The sequence below is a fragment of the Lacerta agilis genome, chromosome 11, assembly GCF_009819535.1.
Source record: "Lacerta agilis isolate rLacAgi1 chromosome 11, rLacAgi1.pri, whole genome shotgun sequence".
In the NCBI taxonomy this organism is placed as follows: domain Eukaryota; kingdom Metazoa; phylum Chordata; class Lepidosauria; order Squamata; family Lacertidae; genus Lacerta; species Lacerta agilis.
Window position 1 is genome coordinate 32,850,525 of NC_046322.1, and position 20,453 is coordinate 32,870,977.

The 20,453-nt window shown below is 41.3% G+C and overlaps 1 protein-coding gene across 13 annotated transcripts in view; it reads right to left on the bottom strand.

The window, feature by feature from the left end:
- MEF2C (myocyte enhancer factor 2C) overlaps positions 1-20,453 on the bottom strand; it is a 169,697-nt gene that overhangs the window by 30,880 nt on the left and 118,364 nt on the right. For 9 of the 13 annotated variants that reach the window (XM_033163891.1, XM_033163902.1, XM_033163899.1 and 6 more), the window contains 2 exons: positions 15,174-15,317; positions 3,126-3,312 (listed from right to left, as the gene is read on the bottom strand). In XM_033163891.1, the coding sequence (XP_033019782.1) occupies positions 3,126-3,312; positions 15,174-15,317 (331 nt within the window). Of the gene's footprint in view, positions 1-3,125; positions 3,313-14,972; positions 15,111-15,173; positions 15,318-20,453 lie in introns of all 13 variants that reach the window. The other 4 variants (XM_033163903.1, XM_033163900.1, XM_033163898.1 and 1 more) reach the window with 2 other exon arrangements.

A 20,453-nucleotide genomic window follows, 5' to 3' on the forward strand; every position in this document is an offset into this window, starting at 1 on the left:
AAGACGAAAATTTCAATGCATTCCTATGGGAATTAAATTTCAATGCATTCCTATGGGAAACCGTGCTTCGCAAGATGAAATTTTCGCAATACGAAACGACTTGCGGAACGAAATGATGTTGCAGTGAGCAGCATCAGGCTTGGCAAGGCTCAGCATGCCCACGGCAGCCCTGGTGCCAACGTAAGGGTGGTTTGCTGCTGCTTCATAATCTACATGCCTCTCACAACCTTTCCAGTCTAGCAAATTAACACTCAGGTGGTGCCAAATGCAGTCAGGATGTCAAGCAACCACTAGTTATACATGTGAGATGGCTCTTTACAATGCCATGGCACACCTAAGGTCCATGCCTTCAGTCTTGGATCCCTGAGCACCCAAAAGAGTACAAGGGACAACCTGTTGCAGGACTGCTCAGTGCTAGGAAACCTCCCTGCCCAGTGACTATAGAAAACCCCAGCTTCAATCCCTCATAGAATCACATAATCTTTTTCTTTTCTTTTTTTTAAAAAATATTTTATTAGTTGAATATAAGAACAACATATAATCAAATACAAGCAATCAAATACAGTCCCCCCCCAAAAAAAAACAGTCCCAACTACGTCCAGGTAATCACATTAGTAATATAATCAAATATAAAATTATTTCTACAATTGCTGGTTTTAAAAATATAATTCCACATGCTCCCATGTGTCTTAGGTGGTTCAAATGCATGTTCTTTCTTTGATGCATATGTACCGTATTTTTCGCTCCATAGAACGCACCGGACCATAGGGCGCACCTCATTTTTAGAGGAGGAAACAAGGGGGAAAAAATATTTTTCTGGTTTTCCTCCTCTAAAAGCCCTTTTTTGTGTTTTGTTTTGTTTTTGAGGATCAGCTAAAAGTTTTGCAGCTTTTTTGCAAAGGGAAAAGCCCTGGCTTTTTTGAGGATCAGCTAAAAGTTTTGCAGCTGTTTTTGCAAAGGCAAAAGGCTTTTTTTAGGATCAGCTAAAAGTTTTGCAGCTTTTTTTGCAAAGGGAAAAGCCCTGGGTTTTTTCCCCCCCGAGGATCAGCTAGGTTTTGCAGCTTTTTTTTGCAAAGGGGGAAAAGCAAAGCTCCTTTTGCAAAGGGGGAAAAGCAAAGAGGAAAAGCCCCATTTTTATGAGGTTTAACTCACATTTCTGAAAAATCTTAAGGAAAGGGAGCCATTTCTACAGTTTCCAGACAGATAATCTAATCAGCCAGTCACATGTCCTGGGGAAACAAACAACCTCCCTCTGCAGCACATTCAACAAAGGAGGGCGGGGCTGAAAGGGAGCCGGGGCTCTTATCTCTCTCCTGATCTCTTGCTGATCAGCTGCTGAGCGGGGTCCTTTCAACACTCCCTTTTCTCTTTGTAAAATAAAAAGCATGATCCTCTTTTGGCCCCTGGGCAATTCAGCTCCAGGGACCACCATTCGCTCCATAAGACGCACAGGCACTTCCCCTTACTTTTTAGGAGGAAAAAAGTGCGTCTTATGGAGCAAAAAATACGGTAATAAAGAAGGATCATGTTATGTTAAAATTATGTAGTTTCTCACGTTGTAGAATCACATAATCTTAGAGTTGGAAGGGACCCAAGGGTCATCTAGTCCAACCCCCTGCAATGCAGGACAGTTCAATATTTTGTTCTTGTTCTGCTTTTTTAAAAAAAGCATATAAGGTACCAGGGACGGGAAAGGCTTTGGCCTGAAACCTCGGAGAACCACTTCCTATCAAATTGACAGTGCTGAGCTGGATAGGCACCTTCCTTTGCTCATGTTTCCCAGTCCCACAAAATGCACAGTTATGACAATTTAGGATGCCAGCTGCACATTAGGGCTAGGATCCAAACAGCTCTTTAGGGGACTCAAGTGTTTTGCATGTGTACTGTGAATTCGCATTCCACCCCCTAATCGTACTCCTGCATGACCGGAGTGCATGATATCAGGGACAACAGGGAGCAAATCCTGTGTTTTCTAAGACTTACAAAGACATAACGGAAGTACTTCCCTTAACACCTTTCCAACAAATGGTGGTGTATTTTTGCATGACATTCTTGGTATTTTCGCAAGCATCAATGGCTTGTTTTTTTTTTTAACTACCTTCCTTGCGGTGGGGACCTTGCTTGACTCTTCTGAGGTCAACACGCTTAAGGCTGACTCTGCTTCAATCAGACAGAGTGAAGGATCCTAATCCTTATTTATCCTACTTACAGGTGATCCTACACCTGGGTGGATGGCAATGTCTTGCTTGCACAGTGAGACAAACAAGCCACGAGTTTGAATGATACATCACCATCAGTGAGATTCTAATGACCTGACACATTATCACCAAGGCTGCTTTTAGCCTCTTAACTGTGGAGTCAAATGACCTATTTTGCCAGCAAGGATTAACCTCTCCCGCTACTTCCAACTCATTTCCCACTTTTTTTCTTCTATGAAAGAAGATGTGTAGCTTTTTAATGACATGATGACAAATGGGCCTGGATTCAGAGCCTATGTTCTGAAACAGTCTTTAACAGGACAACAGTGAGGGGATAAAAAAAATTATTGTTAGAAGCCTATAGGCACTTTCTAAAGAGAACCATTTTACTTTATGTTCGTGAACAAGTTACCACTTGAATATTCGTTCCTTTAGTTGGGTGTCACACAAACATTCCCAGTAGCTTGAGTCCATTAATTTTCTTCATTTTAAAAACATTGTCTTCTTTATATTAATTATCTTTAATTTCACAAAGGATTTAGCTCTTTTTAGAATTTAACTTTACTTCTTTTTAAATGAAAATTCTGAGAAATGATCTCAGTACTGTCTACACCAGGGTTTCCCAAACTTGGGTGTCCAGCTGTTGTTGGACTACACTTCCCATCATCTCTGACCACTGGTTCTGCTAACAAGGGATGATGGGAGCTGTAGTCCACAAACAACTGGAGACCCAAATTTGGGAAACCCTGGTCCACTCCACCTGGCAGCAATTCTTCAGGATTTCAGACACGAGTCTCTCTCAGCCCAACCTGGAGATGCCAGGGATTGAACCTGGGCTATTCCGCATGCAAAGCAGATGCTCTACCACTGAGCTACAGCCCTTTCCCAAACTTAAAAGTGAAGAAATAGGATTGGGTAGTGTCTTACCTGTGTTTCCTGCACTTGGTGGCCGGTGTGTCACACCAGGAGACATGCTATTCCGCTGTAAGGAAGGGTGGGCCAGAGGCAACAGGTTGGGGTTACCCAATGAGCTTACAGGGTTGCTGTATACCAAGCTGTTGTGGTTGGACACTGGGATAGAAACTGGCATCTCAAAGTTAGGTGGTGGAACAGCCTGTAGAAGGAGGGTGGGGAGGAGGAAACAAAAGACAAGAATAGTAAGGAGGCACAACAGTCTCAGAGAACACTTATGCTACATTTAGCGCAAATATGTTGTAACCTCTGGTTAAAAGCACACAGAAAAGAGTCAGAAACATGAAATGTCACTACCAGCAAGCTTTTAACTACTGAGGCAGCAATCTTGTATGACTGACTCATGAGTATGTTCCACTGAACACAGTGGGACTTACTCTGAGTAAATCCGCACAGCATTGAACTTTAAGAAAAGCCTTTTAAAAAATGCTTAATGGATTGTGAATTAATATTTATTTTCTCCCCACACACCCATCTCCTATTTCTACATTTCCTTTGTATTGAAAAACTCACGAGGTCTTTCCTCTCACAGTTCTGTTTAAAAGGAAACCCTGTTTCATTAAGTTTCAATTTTTAGCTTTTTTCCATTCACTGAAATTGTAATTGCTTACTTGCGGCATCTTAATATGGTGTCATAGAAGAATGTAGATCAAAGACACTCGATTACGATGACTTCACTTTACAGAGAAATATTAGAAGGGTGGGGAATGCAAAAGGGAAGCTTTTTGCTACAGTCTCAAGAATCTTAGAAGCTTGGGATTATGATCAGCTTTGTGAAAGGGACAAGTATATTGTATTGTATTCTTTCTTTCTTTCTTTCTTTCTTTCTTTCTTTCTTTCTTTCTTTCTTTCTCCTCCTCCTCCTCCTCCTCTTCCTCTTTTCTTCTCCTTGTACTACTTTGCTTTTAGTACATGGAGACAATGGGTTGTATCCAATTAAATTCTACTCAGAGTGGGTTCATTGAAATTAATGGCCTCAATTTAGTCATGTTCATTCATTTCAGTGGGTCTAGGCTAGGAATAACATTGACTGCAACCCATATATGTGAAAAAAACACATTGGCTTGGCTCCTAAGCTCCCATAAGTGGACCTCTGCTCACAGAAAGCTGCTGTTGGAGGAAGAGGTGGAGAGGAGGCAGCATTTTTTTTGTCTGTTCTCCCCACCCCACAAATCTGATCCAAAGGGTTGGACAATCTTTGACAGCAGAGGTAGTGGTGGCTGCTGTAGGGGAAAAGAGAAATGACAAAAATCAATTCCCCCATCCTACCCGTGGAGGCATCTATTGGATCAAAACTCTTCAGTGAACAGGATAGAGGTGAATTCTTCCTCTGCATCTGTGATGTCACAGAGCTGAAGGAGTTTGACCCTGGAGAAATTTGTTCATTTAAAAAGAACATAGTGGTGAGTCCAGAGCTATAATACAGGACTAGGAATACGCTTCCCCCTGCAACAAATGAACATGATACTGAAACCATCTTAAGGGATTCTTGCAAGGATGATGACGATTATTGTTATGGTTTTGTAATGGATTTTCCACAAAACCTACCAAGGTTAGGCACTAGGTCCCTACCCTGCTCTCATTTATTGGGGAAATATACCAAGTCAGAAATGACAGACTATGCTAGAGTTTGAAGTACACTCAGCACTTATTGTTTATTTTAAGTTATGCTTTCCCAATGCAGTTCTATCATAGCTTTAAAATATACTGTCTTTTTATATGCACAAAGCATTTCATGCTTAATGCAGAAGTTGAAAATTCTTAGTAATAATAAATCACATCCAAAGATAGAACCAGAAGAGTATGGATTTGATACCCCGCTTTATCACTACCTGAAGGAGTCTCAAAGTGGCTAACATTCTCCTTTCCCTTCCTCCCCCACAACAAACACTCTGTGAGGTGAGTGGGGCTGAGAGACTTCAGAGAAGTGTGACTAGCCCAAGGTCACCCAGCAGCTGCATGTGGAGGAGCGGAGACGCGAACCCGGTTCACCAGATTATGAGTCTACCGCTCTTAACCACTACACCACACTGCCTCTCATAAAACAACAACAACAACAACAACAACAACAACAACAGGGATTGGTATGTGCAGACTTTCAAGTTATAAAGAACTCTTTGTCAAGCTGAATGGAAATGCATTAGAAGTGTCAAAAATGCATTAGAAGTGTCATTACTTTATAAGCTGGTTCATATGCTTTGTTTTTGAGCATTTCTTGGTGAAGGAAGGAAATGCTGTGTCAGAACAGGGATAACTATGGAAGGCACAATATGGCCTATACTATGGATTAGACCAACCTGTAGCAAGCCTAGCTGCTGTCATTTCACTGGGTCTAAAGCAGCCTTTTCCAAAATTTGGCAATTTTGATGGTATTTTTCAATTTATATGGAAACTTCTTGCAAACAGTGTGACCAACACTGCTGCAACTGATGCATGGATGCTGTAGAGCAACTTTCACAGGTACCTACTGAAAAAAAGGCCCATGATGAGCAACATATGTTTACTCAGTCTCAGGTCAATTTTGAAATTTTAATTCTAAAAAGATGTGCTGAAAGGACAAGTACTTACCTAAATTTAATCTACACTTCCGCCATTTTTTAAATAAAAAAGTGTGACTACCTTTTTCTGCCTCATTTTCTTCTGTTTATTTTAGGAGTGAAATTGGCTATACCAGCTGGTAAGCTGGCATAGTCCATTTCTCCTTTCCATTTACTTTGGTTTGACTTGGGGAAAAGGAAGATCTTTAGGAAAGAGGAAAATGGAATGGAAGGGCTCTACCCCTCCTCCTCCCCCCACAACATCCAGAACTTCACCCCTCCCTTATTACAGCCATATAGTTATCAGGCAGTTAAGAAAGAAATTATTCCTCTTGCCCTTCATAAGGTATAATCATTTTGCAAGTTGAGTATACATCTGCTTGTGAAAGAAAGAACTTTTGGAGCTGAAACTCTCCAGGGAACATTCCCTATCAGTGGAATCTAAGATACCAAAGCCCACAGAGCAATAGCTGTAAAAAAAATAATGCACATCACTTACTGATAATGTTTTTATCACTGAGGAAACCAGTTTCTCTCGGAAACTGTTTCCATGTGCATTCATAGGAAGCAACCTAATAAACTTGATTCTGTCTTAGCCAGGAGCTACCAAAACAGCAGAGGTCAATAGGGGATATAGATAGTTGACCCCTAGGTTTGGGTAGCCAACTTGGGTGTTCTCCAGATGGTGCTGAATTATACCCCCAATCAGACTTGTTAAATACAAGTCATTATTAATATTACTACTAGTAGCATTACAATACCAGTCTGGAGAATTGCAATAGCTCTTTAGGGAGCTGATGGTGATTTGAAAGGCGATTCTCGTGTTCTCTGTTATCAAACAAGTTTTGCAGTTGTTGTTGTTGTTTTTTTGAAACAATACCAAATCTTGCAAGACCCATTTCACAGAGGTGGAAGTGGGAAGAGCTGTGACTTTCAGGGTGCTTTCAACACACTGAAAAAAATAACTCTTGTGCCTCTAACCTCAAAAGGGCAGTTCAAAAAAATTGCAATTCACTTGCGCTTCCTCTGCTGCCCCCCTTTTAGAATCTCTGAAGCCAACCTAAAAATAGGGAGAGTCATTGCTGTGTCACAAAACCCTGGCATGAAATTTTTTCTAACCCAAAATGAAATATAAAAATCTCTTCTGCTTCCACACTTAACCTGTCTCATGAGGGTCGGGGAGAAGAGCCTGTTTTTCAACACGTACACCGCAGCTATGGAAGACGCATGAGTTATGATGAAGGCTTAGTTTCTTAGGAAACGTATGTACCATGTAATTTAAAATATCATACAATTATGTATCCAAGTATAGAAACACAATGGATGAAATTCACCCTTTACAGCTCAAAGCCCAAATGCTGGGATGATGCGACAGGAACTTCTTGGAATTTGTGAGCTGCGAATAGAGTCTAATCCTTCTTCATTTAAAAACAAAAATAAAAAGGGCAAATAGGCTGAAATTGCAACCCAAGTCAACAGCTCTTCTCTTACACAACAGAGCGAAGATTTCAGTCTTTCTGGATGATTCATTTGCAATCAAAGAGCTATTTCAAATTTTTAAAAAAGCCTAGAAGTGAGTTGCGTGTGTGTAGTTGATTGCCACACAAAGCCTCCAATAGCAACTTCTTGTTTTTATTTATTTCATCTCTATCCCGCCTTTCTTCCATGAGCAAACTCAAGGTTGCAAGCATTGGGTTTCCAGGAAACCATATGATCTCCCATCCAGGCACTGAAGGCTCACACCTGATTAGCTTCCACAAAGGCACTGCATTTTATGTGTCTTTGGGCCATGCCTTGGGATTTTACAGTTTGCCGTTACGTAGTAGAAACTGGAGATTTTGGATGGTACACAATACAAAGCTGTCTCAGATCATCACTGCTCCCTTAAAATCAAGAACAAGCTGTTTTTTTTAAAAAATAATTATTTTGAATGTCATTCCTGCCAAGATCCAAACAGGCACATGTAAGTGTCTACAAAATGAACCTGTGTCAAAGTGGATGCAATAATTCCATTTCCAAGTCGCTTTAGTGAACAGGCTAGCGTGAAGCCATTTGACCTGGCAGGGTGCTAAGAGATTTGGAGAACCACACACGTGGCCTCCTGCCCACATCCTTTCCTTTCTGTAGGATCAGCAGGGTTTATGTAGTCTTTCATCATGGTCACGTGTCAAAGTGAATTTGAGGGGAATGCTTGGTTTACCATGCATGTAGGAAAAATGTACAACTGTGTTCCTTTGCAACTCCAGTTTATTTCAGCTGGGCTTGCTTATACCGGTACTTAAGACAAAGGTGGATTGTTCCCTATAGCTTTCTATGCTAGGGCAGAGTGAGGTGGCAAGAATTGGGAGGATATAAAAAGCATTTCTGGATATGGCTAGGGAATGATGCACGCAAGTGGAAAAATGAGCTTATAGAAAAGGGGGCAGACAGACAACTGGAAAAGGTGTGGATGACCTAGTCATTACATTACAATAAAGAAAAACGAAGCTTGCCCGTGAATACCCGTCACTCTAAAAGCCAGGCTTGCAGTACTTTTCTATTTATGGATAATACATATGCAAACAAGTTATCATAAAATAGCACCAATTTGCCTAAGAAGCATAGAGTAAAGCAGCTGGTTCTCAACTGCACTTCATTTGAACAAGCAGTTTTGTATCTGTCTTGAGGCCAGTTGTCAATGGAAAACTCTTGTTTCAATGATCTTGTGCTATATGAAAACATATGTAGAACCTCAGAAACCCTTCGGCCAATCTTGGGTTGCCTGCCATGAACATCCTTTTAATTGTTCCCTTAATACTTTCTTTTTCATTACAGTGGGGCTTGTGTGGAGAGTTTCCCAGTGGTATGTGTCCATTATGCCACGCTATCTGTCTTCTTTGCCAGAATTACCAGTGACTGCTGCCATGTTCCATTTGCATCCATCTCAAACATCACAGAACAGATCAAATATGAATTTGTAAGGGGATCTACTTGGTATTTCCGAACCACTCAAACACTGGCAATTTGGAAAAAGAGCAACTGAAATGTTTTGCAGTCATTGACTCCAATGTAGTACAGTGCTCAAATGGTCTTGCTTTCTAATTTCAACCTGTCATGACCTTAAAAATACATTATGGTAAAGTGACCTTCATAGCTGCATTTCCTTATAAGCTTTCAGAATCTTTTGCAGCCCAAATAAATGTATAATTGCTATCAGATGTTTTGGCTGTTGTGCACATGAATCCTTTCTAGACTATCAAAATAGCATTTCATAACCCCTATTCCCTGGGAAATACATTTCTGGCCTTGTTCTTCTTTCCTTATAAGCCGAGAAAAATGGCTAAACAGGTATAATATTTCCCCCCTACAAATCATTTCTGAGTACTGATTACCTTGTTAATTTCCTTTCTCATTGTTGAAAGCTGTCAGGCCAAACTGAGTGATGAACTCAGGCCCTGTCTGCAATACTGGTGATGGTGGTGGGGAGTCAATGGGTAGAGTGCTCCTGTGATCAGATTGACACCTCTATTCATGACTGCACCCATATGAGTGTTGGAAGCTGCCCCCAATGCCTTTCATCATGAAATTTTAAAGCTAGTTTGTTCTCCACATTTTCATTTCAACTGCTCGCCGTAAACTATGGGACATATGCATTTGGAAACACATGAAGCCCCTTCACACACTGCTGAAAAGAAACACATTTACCCTTCTTCTTGTTAATACTTGGGGTATGGGAAATTCATTCTATTTCTGGTTCATATCACTTTCCTTTGTGTTGATCCATAAATCAGTTCTGCTCAATTTCTGCATTAATCTACTTTTAAAAAAACCTGCACAAAATAATCATATTTAAATATGTATTTTTGAATTCAATCCCTCCCAAACCACATGCATGTTTTATTGTTTTATCTTTTGTAAATTGCTTTGAGGTTTTTTGGGTTTGTTTTTTTTACAATCAAGTGATGTATACATTTTATGAAATAAATAATAAAAAATACATACTTAAGTGTATTTTTCTCTCAAAATACACATTTCTAAATGTATTCTAGCCTAAGATATGGATTTGTAAACATTATTTGATAATTTTTAAAAGACAAGTGATTGCAAACTTCAGAGATGTATGATATCTTCAGGATAGCTACATTCTGATCCATACATTATTAGACTGGGAGGTGCAGATCAGGTCAGTTCACATTAGAATTTGCAAAGCCTGTTCACATTCTGCAACAAAGAAAAAAATGGACACCTGCACACCAAACTGCTTTGTTCATGGTGAACACTTTTCTCCATTGCCTGAAGCACAGAACTGCATACCGTATATACTCGAGTATAAGTCGACCCAAATATAAGCCGAGGCACCTAATTTCCCTGCAAAAATGTGGGAAAGCTTATTGACTCAAGTATAAGCCGGTTCACCTTTGCCACTGTGGTAGAGGAGGAACGAGCAGCCCAAAGCAGCCCTTTGGGCTGCTCCTTCCTCTTCCTCCTTTGCTGCTGTGGAGCTCACCCCGTCGCAGGGTTTCGAACCGCCATTCTTCTAATCAGCAAGCCCTAGGGCTCTGTGGTTTAACCCACAGCGCCCTTGTGTTATACAGAGAAGGCTGGGATCCTGTCCTGTTTAAGCAGGAGCCAGGGAAAGTGAGCACCTATGGGGTTTTAATACTTCCTTAACTGATAGGCTTTCTGCCTTCTGGGGTCTAAAGTTTGCATTTATGTGAGCAGTTCAGGAATGGAACAAGCTGCCTGGGGAGAGTAAAGAACCACTGTTCTTGCACACTTCTTAAGGAATGGTTGACTTGAGTATAAGCCGAGGGCAGCTTTTAAAGCACAAAAAGTGTGCTGAAAAACTAGGCTTATACTCAAGTATATATGGTAATTTTAGCTCCTGTTCATAGCAAACTGAAGGACAGTAACTCAGTGGTACAGCATCAGCTTTGAATGCAGAATGTCCCAGGTTCAATAGCTGGCCTCTCTAGGCTGGTCTGCAAATGTCTCTTGCCTAAAACTCTGAAGAGTCAGGGCAGATAGACTGTTGCTCTGATTCAATACAAGGCAGATTCTTATGCTCCAAATGGAGACAGATGAGATGCTAGTCACAAACACCAGCCCTGCAGAGGGTGGAATGGCCATGCGCAGTTTCCCTGACGTCTAGGCAAGCAGAACAGATTTGTTCAACAGCAGGTAGGAAAGGCCACTGGCAGTGTTGTATGAGGCTGCTCAGTATTTAACACCGATGCAATACTTTATTGGCCCAGAGGAAGGGCAGAAGAGGAGATCGGGAATAATTTCAGTGGACATATTATTGACAAGGAAGAATATCACAGCAACGGGGAGACAAACTGGCCCCGTCCATCAGCCAAAGATGGAACAGCTGCAGGAAACATGCTTTCCCCCTTCCTGCCAGAAAGAACACTCTGCTCCAAGGGCCAGTTGCAGAAGCAAGAGGGGGAAAACACTTTGCCAAGGGAACAAGAGTCATGAACTGCTATTCAAGCAAGAACACCAGCAAGGGAAGACCAGCCTGGCCCAAACAAGATAGAAGTTGATGTAGTTCACTGCTTTATTTTGTCCCAGAAGAAGTGATCACCTCCTCTACCTTTTCCCTCCACTGTTCTTCCCTTGTGCATCTTACTATTTATCTGAAAAGGGGGGGCCAAAAACATGTACTAACTAAGCAATAAGTAAATAAACAAGCTTTTTACCACCTCTACCCTGGAGGTGGTGCTATATGCTTCAATTGAGTCCATTCACAAAAATATGCCACCATGTATAATTCAGATTAGAAAAGTATGCTGACAGACATGGATTTCCGATTTGTTAAATAAAAAAGTAAATTTGATGCTGCTGTTCTTGCTGCTGTTGTTTCTGTTATTCTTGACATGCTCCTCTCCACTTAAAGTAACCCGATTAACGTTTTGGAAGACTACTGTCTTTTACACAGAAAAGTCAATAGACTTGGACCCTGGACTCTGAAATGGCTGAGATGCAATACAGGCAAGACCAGGGGTACATTTTCAACTCCGAGAAACTGTTGTAAGCACCTCAGGTGCACAGTAATCTGACTCCACAAATGCCCCCCACACTGTAAATAGCCTTTAAAAAAAAGCCTTCTATTGGCCAAATGTGGCTCGTTCAGCAGAGGGAAGGACAGGGGGGAAAGACCCTGTGGGCATCAGGGAAAGCCTCTGAGGGCACATAGCAACCTATGTGGCTTGACACAGCTTGGAAGGGCTGTGATAATAATTCCAGCATTAAAGGGTGGAATTCAAGGAAGTTAAGCTTCTCCCTCTATTACCTTACCTCCCACTATTATCAGTGACTAGCAGCAGATTCACAGCAAACAAAATAAAACCATCTTTACATTTCACAGACTGAATGGAATTCCCTTGCATTAAATGTGGGCATTGCTATTAGGTCAGATTGGTTTAAAAGGGGAGTGAAAAAGTCCATGATGGCTCTATAGAACTTCATGTGGAGAGACAGTGTGAGAGGAAGCCACAGTAGAGAAATGTCTGATTGGCCTCCATGGAAAACAGGATGTTAAGCTTAGATGGACCTTTGGTCTGCTCTAATATGACTCCGCATTGCAAGAGGAGATGTACCTGCTGAAATTCTACCCACCCACAAAAGGCACAGGACCTCAGTTCTTTCTTAAATCTGGATACCTTATTGGAATCCCATTTGAACAGAGATTATCTCTTTTAGTTCCCCAACCATAGTTTAACAAAGAAAGAGGAAAGGTTTTCTGTGGCAAGGTTTCCACCTGGTGAAGAAAGAAGGGTTGGAGGTTTCACAAGACCATTGAGTCAGTAAAAGGCTATAGCTGTTTCATTATTGAGCAATACCTCCGTGTCGGAGCTTGGCTTGCTAAAATCACAGTGGCAGCTTCAAAGCTCTCCTTCCGACATATGGAATTAGGCAAGTGAGAAGAGCGTGAGTGGAAAGGGAAACACAAGTGCGCATGCATTCAATTAAAAATTGAATACACATGTTAAGCATTTCGGAAAAAAGTGCTCTGAAATGGAACACTGGTCCAATTTGGAGCTGTTCTGGTCTCCTGGGTAAAACATTAAGTTTTCCAAAAGTTTGCGAAAGCATGACTTTTACTACAAAGGCCAGATCAATTCAGTAAAGTGTTCTTTAACGTACATGAAAGATCTGCTCCCATAGGAATGAGTTACAAAAAGTCTATATTTTTTTTCCAAATTGTGCGCAGAAATTCTGAAGAGCAAATGTCTCCCATCTGGATGTCAGCTTTTGCACATGTAATGGACTGTGTGTACACAAGTGGCTGGGCACATTTTGCATATGGAGAATAATTTTTTTTTCAGGCACAGATTTTTGTGTCTCCTAATACTCAAATTGTTAGTGTCAAATGACTGCCTGTTCACTTCTGGAAGTGTAATCCAATGTTGCAGATCACTTGGGCTTGCATGGTCAGAGCAAGAGGCTTGGAAATCAGACCAAATGGCACTTCTAGAATATGGAACATTACCTCTCTTTGGGCTCGTCCACACTTCTGTTTGTTCCATGCCATAAGCCTGGATTTTCCCAGACTTTTTAGCAATTTCTGCCTGGATGCCGTTTACAAGTGCTGAATACCGGCTATGTCTGGAAAATTACAGACGTATGGCAACCCTAAGTAACTTCCTGTCCATACAGATTCATGTGTTGCTTCTGGGTCCAAAAAGGCACAACTGGAACAATCTCATCTCAAGAATGGGGTAAATCCCTGCGAAGGGGTGAGCTTCTGTTGCTCGGTCCCAGCTCCTGCCCACCTAGCAGTTCGAAAGCACGTCAAAGTGCAAGTAGATAAATAGGTACCGCTCTGGCAGAAAGGTAAACGGCATTTCCATGTGCTGCTCTAGTTCACCAGAAGCGGCTTTGTCATGCTGGCCACATGACCCAGAAGCTGCATGCTGGCTCCCTCAGCCAGTAACGCGAGATGAGCGGCGCAACCCCAGAGTCGGACATGACTGGACCCAATGGTCAGGGGTCTCTTTACCTTTACAAGCTTTAAAGGACAGTTTACAGATTTGGTTTAAGTGAGAGCCATGGTAAGTTGACATACTCCTCTCCCTGCAAACCTGGTCCCCACTGTTAGGTAACTGCCTAACGTGAAAGAGATAATGAGCTCAAGTTTTCATAATGCCCCCTGCAGTACGCTATCATGTGTGAACTTGTCTGAAGTTTCATCTCTTAAAAACTGTCCCTTTATGAGAATGAAATCACCTAAGGAATTCCCCCCTAAATCAGTGTCGCAAACACAATGCTACAGAATTTAACATTGGCCCCTATGATATCTAAAAGACTTGGCACGTTTATTGTGACATAAGCTTTCACCGAGCAGAGTCTAATCCACATTTATGAGAAGGTATATTTGTTAAACCTTTTAAGATGCCACAGGGATCTTGGTTGTTTTGCCTAGAAAACAAGTGCCCTTCTGAAATTTGCAACCAAATATAGTACTGTACACGCAAACAATACTTAATTGTACTTATGTAATGCTTACAGTATTCATGTGAAGTTTGCCCCTTTATGTCTGTGCAAACAAAACAGCTACATGCAGAGTTATTTCTCTTTAAGTATCTGGCAAGGCATATGACTGTTAGGAATTCTGTCTTGGTTAAAACAAAATTTAGCGCTTGTTAAAGCGTTAAGAGGAATGCTGATGGGATCAAAGCAAATCTTCTGATAAAGCTGTAAAAATCACCTCCAACACGCCAACGTGACTGAATGCTACCAATTAGGCTCTCATGCAGTCTGTTTTCCTGCAACCAGCAATTAGCTACGTAACCCTTCAGTGTGGTAACTGAGTTTAGAGCATAGCTTTAATAATAGTGGTAGCAGGATGCATGTTCTCTAATTCAACTTGAAGCAGCCATTCTTTTTTTCTCCCTTTAGACCCACAGAAAGCTGCATGTGAGTATGTTAAACTGTCCACAGCAAGGTTACCAGATGTCTTCTAAAAACATTTTGGGGGTAGGTAGTGTGGTAAACCAGAATTCTGAAAATCTCCTGTATGCAACGTACATTTTTTAACTTCCTTCTTTAGGCTTTGCCTCTGGTTTGTCAAATATATCTTTTTAAGGAACTTCACACACCTCAGGACCAAAATATATACATTGGTGCGGTATGTCCTACATGCAATTTGGTTTCAAGTGGGAGCTATCAAATTGGGGTCCCCCACTGAATTTGCATTTTTGGAAGAAACCAGAACTGAAAGGGTTAGGATGTGTTACTGCAGCGGTTATCAGCAGACAGCCATCTAACCTTTGGTACTTACAGGAATTTTATGGCTCTTGATCATATTATCAAATTCTTCATTAATTTTTTTGTATTTTTCTTCAGTGCGTGGGGTGAGGGCATAAGAGGAGTCAGGATCTGGGCTTTCACAGCCTTTGTTTTCTTTCTTGTTCAATGCCTGCCAGGTTCAGAGAAATATCAGAAAGTAAAAAAAAAACGAAAGGGAGTTCAGAGTACTTACACATAATCTTTGCCTGCTGATCATTAGATCAATATCTTCATTAATTTTCCTGTACTTGTCCTCTGACTCAGGGCTGTGACCTACTGAATCATCTGCATCGGGGTCTGGGCTGTCACAGCCATTAAGTCCTTTCTTTCTCAACGTCTGAAATACATAATTTGGAAAGTTCAAGCCTTGACATAGGCTGCAAGAGAGATCCAGGGCCTTTGAAACAGTTCAGGCTTCCTGGTGGTTGAAAGCTGTTACATTTTACATCAGGGAGAGAAAGAGGAGAGAAACGCATTAGGTCAACAAACTACAGCTCTTGTTACCAGCGGCAAAGAGAGAAGCCACGGTGACCTCGTCTGAATCTGGAGTCAGTCAATAAATGCAGAGAGTATACAATCTAATAAAATATCTGCACTACCATCTATGATTATGCCTGCAACAAAAACATGAGTGGGTTAAAAATTTCAGCATTCACGTCTTTTTTTAGCACACAGAAAGGGTAATGGATTTGATCAAGTAGGGAGCTGCTAGCACTTCTCTGTGAACAGAATGATGATCCGAGAAACAACAATAGGCAGTTTTCAAGGTAGTGCAGTTTTAAGACTGTAATAGCTTTTGTGTCAATCAGCAGACACGTTCTCTCTTGCTACTTCTCAGGGCAGGACTAAAATAAGGAAGTTAAGTCAGGATACACTGTCCAGTTAAGTCAATACTGCCCAGGTTACAATTTCAAGTCACTAGGGTACTCCCACCCTTACGCCCAAATTATAACACAAGAAGGGACCTTTAAAACATCTTTAATTACAAACAACACATTATTAATTATGTTTATCAAAGAAGACACTGAATGAGCTTCAAAATGGATAGAACTCCTGGATGCAGATTATTTCTTTGTCCCACACACAAGATCTAAATTCAACAGAAAAATTGATGTATTTACTTATAAATTAATGCTAAAGCATAACTGAGCAGCTCAACATGCCTGTGTGTACATATACACAACATACACTTTTCTCTTACTAAGATCTTAAATATAGGAGCACATTGGGAGGGGATAGTCCTTCTTTCTTTGCTTCTTTTATTTCCTTAGTTCTGTGTCTCTTTTAGGATTTCTAAAATCTATCTATTGATAGAATATGATGATAAAGTGATACTTGCAATCAATAAAATGAACCCACATAAAAAATATTTTTAATCCCATGCTGACAGAATCATAGCATCGGTGGAACGTTGGCCACTCTATGGGGGATGCTTGAAAGCCAGGATGCCACCACTGCCTTTCCTTTGAGGAGTTCAAGGTGGTATGTATGGTTCTCCCCACCCCTCCCTTCTCATTTCATCTTCTAAGAACTCTGAGAGGTAAGCTTGGCTAAAAGACAGTGACTGGCCCAAGATCACCCGCTGAACTTCACAACAGTGTGGACATTTGAGCATGGATTTCCCCCTCACTATTACACCACACTGGATCACCACATCACTAGTGCAATTTCTGGGACCTTCAGATATATACCTCAAGCCAGTTGAAATGTCTCTGCTTTAACTTGAGTTTAAACAGTAGGGAAAATGGCTAAAGGGGAGGGAAAAAACTGCTAGGGGTGTTGTTGTTACTGAAGCCCCTTGCATGGCTGTCTGCAGAAGGAATCAAACAGCACTAAGGTAGTAAAATTTGCTCCTTGATCTTCCTTGTCTTGCCAAATGAAGATCAAGGTGTTATTTTTTTCCCCTGACAGACTCAAGCTCTGTTAATTTTTACCTTCATTTAGAACTCTCTGTTTTAAATTTGACTATAAAATTAAAATGTCTCTCCAACTTGTTTGTGACAACTTTCTCTGAATGCCTCTTTTTAAAGAATGAGACTATTATCAGGGGATCCATACCTGGATGTATAGTAAGTCCTATTAAACACAGTGGGAACCTTCCAAGGAAACACTGTATAGCAGCAGATTGTGAAGTCCTAGACTGCTCATTGTGAATTTTGTATATTTTAGTTTCTTGTATTACCCAGGAAAATGATTTTTAAAAATCTACTCCTAGAGTCACTTTTGAACTCCATCAGGTGAACAGTAATCTAATGGGTCTCTTCTTTTCAGATTTCAGTAGCCTGGATAATCAACGCAACAAAACCACAAGGGCTCAAAGTGCCACTCTTTTAAAAATCCTTCCTTGTGACACAGTGTGTAGGAAGGGAACGAACCCTCAAGTGCTGGGGGAAAGTCTATTTCCCTTGGTCATTGCTTCTTGCTGCAGATCTGAAATGTCTTTCTCTGTCATTGAAGGCCAGCCAGGTCTTACGCTCCTTGCTCCCATTAGGAAGATTTATGTCTCAAGTAACTCAAGGAGGCAGAAATCTGTGCAGTATATTCCCAGTCCACCTCTACTGTGAGCACAGAGGCTGCCACTGTATTTGGTAATGCAGAAAGTTCAATAAAGGTGTTAGATAGCTTTTCTGAGCAGTAGCTCTTAGTCACTCAAAACACTGTTTAAAAACTGGTGCGTTTTATGGTGTAGTTTTAAAAGATATAAACTTTTAGGATTTCATTTGAACAAACTCATCATTGACAATTCAATGCAGTTGAAGTGGCCAGATCTACACTCAATATTCAGCATCAGTGCTTGCTTATTTAAGCACAGGCAATGTGACAAGCTGATAGTTCAACATCTGCAAAGCTACACATAGATGCAAACTGGAATTGGAAAAAGATATGTGCTTTTGCTTTGCTTTCATTTCTTGAACACCATCTATTAGCAAGGTGGACTGTGAACAATTGCTACAGCCGCCACTGCCTCCATATCCCATTGACATTTCTGGTATGGCTACTAAACAGCCAGGTTGTACTGATCAAGTGACCATTTGGCTCTTCATTGATCCCTAATCTATGGTATGAATCCCAGTGAAGTCATTGTTTGAACAGAATGACTTCTATTTGTGCAATGGAGCTTCCCCTCCCCTCCCCTCCCCTCCCCTCCCCTCCCCTCTTCCATGTGCTACTCACAGTCAACCAAATCTGTTCTGGGTGGCTGGGGAAATGCCAGAGCATAGGGTTGCCATATTTCCAAAAGTAAAAGCAAGGGGAAAGTTATTGAGCTTTTTAAAAGACAAACGCCAAAAAAACCGATTAACTTGCCTAAGATCCAAGACAAAGCACCCGCCTTTCGGAAATTCCCCCCCCCCCCAGACGTCAATTCTATCTTTGAAATCCCAGTAACGTCCGGGAAAATCCAGATATATGGCAGCCCTACCAGAGCATATTTGGGGTATTTGTGCAGGGGCAGGAGAAGGGGTGAAAGTTGTTCTGCTCACACAATGACTTTGTTGGCTACAACCATATATCTGAGCTTATTACGCAGACTCTCCTATGGCACAATGGGGCAGTGTGTCTGGCTGTTAACCAAAAGATTGCTGGTTCGAGCCCACCTAGGGACAGCAGTAGGCAGGATTCCTGCATTGCAGGGGGGTTGGACTAGATAACTCTTGGGATCCCTTCCAACTCTCCAATTCCATGTTTCTATACCTCTGAATCTCATTTCAGATTCCAGGCCGTTTGTAATGCTCTAATGCAATATGTTTTCTCAACCTTCTGCCTTAATATTAACAAGTATGAAATGGTAAAGTAAATTTTAAACTTCACTGAACCCCAACTTATAACCATTAAAGAAAATCACCAACTTTCAAGAGGAAATGGAAAAGATAAAAAAAAAATTGTTTTCCTTATTTTTCTACCTCTATTTTTTCTCTTTCATTCTTTCCTTTTTCTTCATGTTTTTATCTTAGATTAATGTTGGAAGAAAAAAGATATTTGAGACTAAGTTTTGTGCTTCTCTTTCTAAACTCTAATAAGAATTATTTTTAAAAAGGGGAAGTCACCAACTGACAAAAATGACGACAACAACGTTCGTAGGGCACAATTTCTTAGGATGGAAACTTCTTCTGCGCAAGTCTCCTTGAACCGGAATGCAAGACACACAACCCCTCTCTTAATCTCAAGAGACTTAATGCAGGATACATATCTGGTGGGCTATGCCCACAGACACACTAACATCCTGGGGCACTGGCAGGGATTGAGTTTAGTCATCCAGACATTCATCAAGAGCCTCTGTGGGGAGGAGGGAGTGAACGAGGGCACATCAAGTGATCTGAAAACATGCAAGTTGGCTCCCTGTTCCGTGAGAGCTCAGCAGTTTACAATCTGACATAAGGCTACATCACTAGGCATCAGCAATTTTACTTATCCTAGATATCCACACCTGTCAGCGACTCTGCACCTGTTGTCTATTCTGGCAAAGACCAAATGACAGCAGCCAATCGCCGTTGCTTCTGCTGCAACATGGCCATAGATGGCTTTTCTCAGTTGTGTCTCTGTAGACTGGGGCTGCTAATCTCTGTGGATTTCAACAGCCTGCTTTTTGTACTTGTAACATAGCACAGCAAAGAGCTGAAAATTGTGACTAAGTGTTTAAGAACATAATATTCATGATTTTTTTTGATTTTTTTTTTAAAAATACAGGATTACTTTCCACAATAGCTGTATGTATTATCCATTCTCCAATGTTTCATTCTACACCTCGCTCTGCAGTATTTCATGGGGATAGTGAAGCTATATCCAAATAGGGTTTCCTTCATCTCAGCGGCAAATCGTGTGGGCCTTGCTATTGATGAGATCTACACTGTGGAGCAAAAGATTAAAACCCCACCCCTAGCCTTGTATGCCAGGGTCCAGGGAACCCATGCAGAATTTTTGAGAAAAGAAAAAAACCCCTGGTGGGAGGGTGAAAACTACAATCCTCGTGACTAGCATATTGTGTAGTTTTCACCCTCCCACCACTTTATCACATTAAAAGGAGAGAGGCACTGAATTCTTTCCCTGCTTCCTGCAGTTGGTAGTTCCAGACCCTTTATCCCTTTACTGCTGGTGTCAATACCTGAATTGAGTTGGGAAAGGAGATAAGTGGGCAGGGGCAGCTGTGAATTCAGCGCTTCTCTCACCTTCCACAGATAAAGGAAGCTCCTCCATCCCCAACGCCAGAAGCAGATGAGAAGACGCATGGAAATAAATGCATATGCGCCACCTCTTACTGAGTCTGATGCTGAGCATCTACTTAATAGGAAGTCACAGCATATCCTGACTCCCAAATGAGTGCACCTGCACAACACACACACACACACACACACACCCCTGCAAGCACAGGTCTCTCTCACTTACACTTTCCATGTTTAACTTTGCACTTGAGGAACAAAGTCTGGTGCACGTACATCTGAAAAAAAATGCATGTGCCACAAGTTTTACGGAAAAG